Source organism: Lucilia sericata, unplaced genomic scaffold (assembly GCF_015586225.1).
Source record: "Lucilia sericata isolate MDLA Ls3-8-SP2 unplaced genomic scaffold, ASM1558622v1 Contig009218F_arrow, whole genome shotgun sequence".
In the NCBI taxonomy this organism is placed as follows: domain Eukaryota; kingdom Metazoa; phylum Arthropoda; class Insecta; order Diptera; family Calliphoridae; genus Lucilia; species Lucilia sericata.
In genome coordinates, this window is record NW_023998222.1 from 3,430 (window position 1) to 8,422 (window position 4,993).

At 30.6% G+C, this 4,993-nt stretch overlaps 1 protein-coding gene across 1 annotated transcript; it reads right to left on the minus strand.

The window, feature by feature from the left end:
- Window positions 1-791: 791 nt before the first annotated feature.
- LOC119615859 lies at window positions 792-3,841 on the minus strand. Its single transcript, XM_037971843.1, has 6 exons — window positions 3,581-3,841; window positions 2,079-2,457; window positions 1,905-1,996; window positions 1,536-1,839; window positions 1,370-1,480; window positions 792-1,306 (listed from the first exon to the last, which is right to left on the minus strand). Exons 1-6 carry the CDS (start codon window positions 3,808-3,810, stop codon window positions 1,019-1,021), a joined length of 1,404 nt encoding a protein of 467 aa, XP_037827771.1. The 5' UTR covers window positions 3,811-3,841; the 3' UTR covers window positions 792-1,018.
- Between the last annotated feature and the right edge of the window lie 1,152 nt (window positions 3,842-4,993).

Genomic DNA, 4,993 nt, shown 5'->3' on the forward strand with positions numbered 1-4,993 from the left:
AATTAGTTTTCTGAAGTGGGCCTTACATGGGGGGTAGGGTCAACTGTGGACCGATTCTCATAAAATTTGTTAGGAGAATTTTGACTCACATGAAACTTATTTATGCCGAAAAGCTGTTTTTTGGGAGTCCACTTGAATGGGGGCTATCAGAAAACGTGGACCGATATTGCCCATTTTCAATACCAAAAAAACCTTACCTGTACTTTTGGGGGTCTATGATGGTGGGTATAAAAATATATCTCTTGAAGCAAAAGAGATTACCACACATATAAGATGTAGAAATCATCTCAAGAAGTAGTATATTTTTAATTTCGACACATTCCTATTATAAAGAAATTTTTGGCGATTTTTTTAAGAAATATATGTGATACCCGAGTGGACTCACTGGCTTACGATCACCTATAAATGTCTGTAAACTCAAAAACACCTAAGCTATAACACTTCAGCTTCCTTACGATATCTCCAATCGTTCCAGAGATACCGAATTATTTCCAAAAATAATATTTTCTTAACCACTTTGAGGCAATTGATAACACATTTGTATGTTTGAAATGTCACACATTGATGTAGAATTTTGTCTGTATTTACTAATATAAAAGCTGATTTCAATCATTTTAAATAAGCGTTAATTTTGACTCATTTCAACCCAACGTTCGTTGGTCAGTGTTATCTCCAAGTTTGCCACCAATAAGTTTGATTACAATATTAACATGGACAGACGGACATGTAAAAGTTTCTGCTGTAAATATGTAAATGAAAATCATTGCTGATAACGACTAAAATATTAAATATTATTTTTGCATATAGTCAATATTTATTCAAACTTGGGGTTTTCCCCGATTGATGCAATTATGTTAGAGAGATTTTCGTTCTTATAAACCTTGTTTACAACGAATAGTATTTTTATGTCAGTTATGAACTTAATTTTTTTTGTAGGGGAGCTAAAGAGGATTGTTTTACGATTTTTTTTCTTTAAAGTAATTTATAAATTTTACATTATAAATTTCAAAGATTAAGTTTAATAAATGTCGGTAGACAATTCTAATGTTGTTGTTTCCACTTGCGAAGTTGTTGTCTCTACTTGCAAAGTTGTTGTCTCAACTGACGAAATTGTTGTTTCAATTTGTGCAGCCATCAAAATCTCCATGGGAAATCCTGGCAAATTATTGGTTTGTCTTATATAATCGGTAGAACAACAGAACATAGTGCCGGCAAATGCATAACGAAACGAGGGATAGATTTCATCCAACCAAGGAATATCCGCACAGATATCGGGACAAAATATTACCTTCTCAGTGGTGAAATACTAAATTGTAGGAAAAATACATAATGATCAATAAAGTAAATAAGTAAATTAAGTATCTTATACCTCAGTATAGGGTGAATTATAAGCAAAAATTATAAATTCTTTGTTTACATTATCATACGATTTCAAATAGCTCCATATATAGGCGGGTATAGTCTCATTTTTAAAACCAATCTATAAATGAAAAAAAGACAGTATTAAACATATATTTAGTATTTGAAATACTTACTGTCATTTCCAATGGTTTCTCTTTATACCACCTATCCTCAGACGGATATTGTGCTACACCCGATGTACCAGTATATATTTCAAACTTATTATATTTAGCATAATTCGCCAATGTTTTCTGAAAACGTTTCCAATTACCTAGACGTAGATTACGCCACCAAACTGTCTTTAATATATTGTCATATTCCTTAAAATATTCCTTTAATGTTTCATCCTGTACAATTGAAGAAATTTCATAATTTGCAAGATTCAGCCATTCATCAATTTCAGTTAATTCAGTTAATTTTTCCTGCAATAGCTCCTCACTGTAGGATAGAGACGAGGAATTGATTTTACTGTATATTATTTTTATTAATAAATATATTTGTACCTTAAATCTGAAAGTGTGGCAGTTTTAAAGTTCTGAAGATTTTCGTCTACATTCTCCTTGGGATACGTATTTGTTGTTTGTAAATTCATTGGCTATATGTGAAAGAGACAAAATTTAATAATAAAATTTCTCAAAGTTTAATTTTACATGTTTTTAAAACAAATTCACACTTACTTGCTTCATATGATTACCACGTACATTATTTGTCACATTATAAACGACAGTTTGTAATGACATTTGTTCCAAATTATAGCAAATCGCAGCTAATATATAATTACCAGTTGATTGTTGCGTACCCAATAAAAATGTACTAGAATTCTGATTGTTTTGACACCAACTGTATGGTTGTTTCGTAGAGTAGATTGTCCATTCGTGAGGTATACATGAAAACGTTTGCTCTGAAAGTTCTATATCATTATAAACCAATTTGTGATTATGGCATTCTAAGACAATCGTAGACTGATTAAAAATTGATTTATCTATAACCACATCCCTGTATCCATAATGATAATCATATGAAGTAGATTTTTCTGTTATCTTATAGTTGATGGGACTGAAAACGTTAAAGAAAAAATAAAAATACTTTAAAACAAGTAAAAATTTATAGTCGGACATGGCCAACCATATGATACGCTACACCAGTTTATTATGTTCCAAATTTTGCTTATTTTTTTTAAATACTTTATTTAATTTAGTTCTTATCTTAATTTGGAAATATTTTAACAATTTGTTGAGAGAAAAGGAATTTTCTATGGGGGCAGGGGATTAATATGGTTCTAACCCTATACATTTTAGTGGAGGGCAGAATATCAACATGAATTTAGTGTTTATAAGTGAATTTCGACCATCAAGTCATTTTCTGAAGGGGACTTTGTATGGGGAGATAGGGTCAAATGTGGCCCGATCATTACGAAAATCAACAGTATCATTAGGACTTATATAAAACTAAGTTTTGAAGTGATACAATAACATTTAACATATTTATGAGCTTAAAAGCCCTATTCGGGGGGAACGGTTGTATGGGGAAATAATGCACCAATTTTAACCATTTTCAATAGGCTTCGTTCAAAAGAAGAGTTATTATCGCACAAGGTTTACATGAACACACAGACGGACATAGCTAAATCGACTCAGAAAGTGATTTTTATTGTGATTGGTATACTTTAAGGTAGGTGTAGGTCCCAATATTTTTGGGTTTTACAAACATCAGCACAAACACATAATACCCTCCCCACTCTAGTGGTGTAGAGTATAAAAAGTTCAGTTTAGTTTGGATAGTAGTAGAGTTGCAAAAAATCTTGTTGTATCGAAAGACATCGATTTAAAAAGTTGGGTCATTTGTACAAAAAAAGCGAAGTAACTGGCGTTTATAACTGACTTTCGTAAAAATCGGACCATATTTGACCCTTCAAATATCGCTTAAATATGAAGCTATTATGTTAACACACGACAAATATATCACTCTTACAACTGCTTTACAGCTCGGTCCATGACTGACCTAATCCTCCATTAAAGGGCCTTTACCATAAATTACCCTAATATTCCCATTAATATATATATATAAAAAAAATTGACATAAAACATTATAAGTACCTGTGTAACTTGACACACTTTGATGGAAAATATTTGAGATTCGGCATAGCCGAATATAATATATTATAAATCCTCACACTTACCTAAAATATGTATCACAAAATCCTTTAATCGTTTCACCTTCCGACAACTTTATAGGATTTCCATTGTAAGGCACTCGCAGTTTATATTTTCCAAACGATTTTTCATACTTCGGTATAGTTTTTTCATCACGGGGATATTCTATGACACAATTACTTTGTATGCTGGGTAAATATACCAACAACAATAATAAGAATTTCATTAAACAATTAACTTTTAATTGAAGCCACATGCTTTTAATCGTAGAACAATTCTATAGAACTAAATGCTGTTTTAGAGACAAACAATGTCTTTTATAATCGGGAGAATTAAAAGTTAAGCCAATAATCTTATCATATTTCTATATACATATACATATATATATGTAGGTATGTATGGATGATTATTTTCGGTTGTGTCGAATTTTCTTTACCCCTCACCTATGAATCAAAATTATATAGAAACAATGATTTTTTTATTCATATTTACTTTTAAAACTATACATCATTAAAATGTATTTTTTTATATCAAAGTCTATCCATTATTGGGAAATATTTCGGACAGATTTCAGCATTCAAGCTCCTTTGATATAAGCCCTATTTCCTATAACGTAAAATCTAAATAAAGGTTCTCTGATTAAGCCGAAATTGGCCTTAAATAACCATTCTTTATACATTAAATTATTGTGAAAATAGGTCCATATTTGATGCAAGGTCTCATATAAACCCTCAACAGGACCCCAGGCCTCCATAGAGAGCCTCTTACAAAAACTTATCCAATAGTTATGAATTTTGTATTCGTAATAAAAATCGATACATGGGCCAATATAGAATATAGTTGTAGGATATCATATAATCTTCCATGATCGACTATATTTTCTTGTCTCTTACAATTATATTTGTTTATAAATTTAATCTGAAACTAATATTGCAAACATAAGCATAAATATACATACACAGGAATAAAATAATTCAAGATGATAATGATTTTAAAAGGCAGCTGAGAAAATAAAAAACAATAATTTCGTTATCTAAACAAAGTTTTGAATTATGTTTTTTCCCTTTTAAAATATACGTAGGTATATTGATAAGTGTCTTTGAAACATATACTTTGCTAAAGGTTTAAAATTTGCTGAATCCAAATCTGACCTCAAATGTGAAAAAAACTAATGTAATGGTGAAATTCGGTTTCAACACACCTCAATCCTTTAGAAATACTTATGGTCTCTGAGATTAGATTTTTTTCAAATTTTGTTGGCCCAAGGTTAGGTTAGGTTGATAGAAGGATGTATACTACATCAAATCCAAAGAAATACACCTAGGCCACTATTGGACCTGTTGTGCGCTACTTTTCATGAAAAAAAAATTTGTTCACTCAATGTATTATTTTTCAATGTTCAGAAACTCAGTTTCCTAAAAGTAATTCATAAGAATCTT

Excerpts from the sequence above, each read along its gene's own strand:
- LOC119615859 (XM_037971843.1), bottom strand. The coding sequence starts at position 3,810 with ATGTGGCTTCAATTAAAAGTTAATTGTTTAATGAAATTCTTATTATTG. Across the intron at positions 1,481-1,535 it reads AGAAACCATTGGAAATGACA|ATTGGTTTTAAAAATGAGAC; the intron begins GTAAGTATTTCA and ends TTTCATTTATAG. Across the intron at positions 1,307-1,369 it reads ATAATTCACCCTATACTGAG|TATTTCACCACTGAGAAGGT; the intron begins GTATAAGATACT and ends CCTACAATTTAG.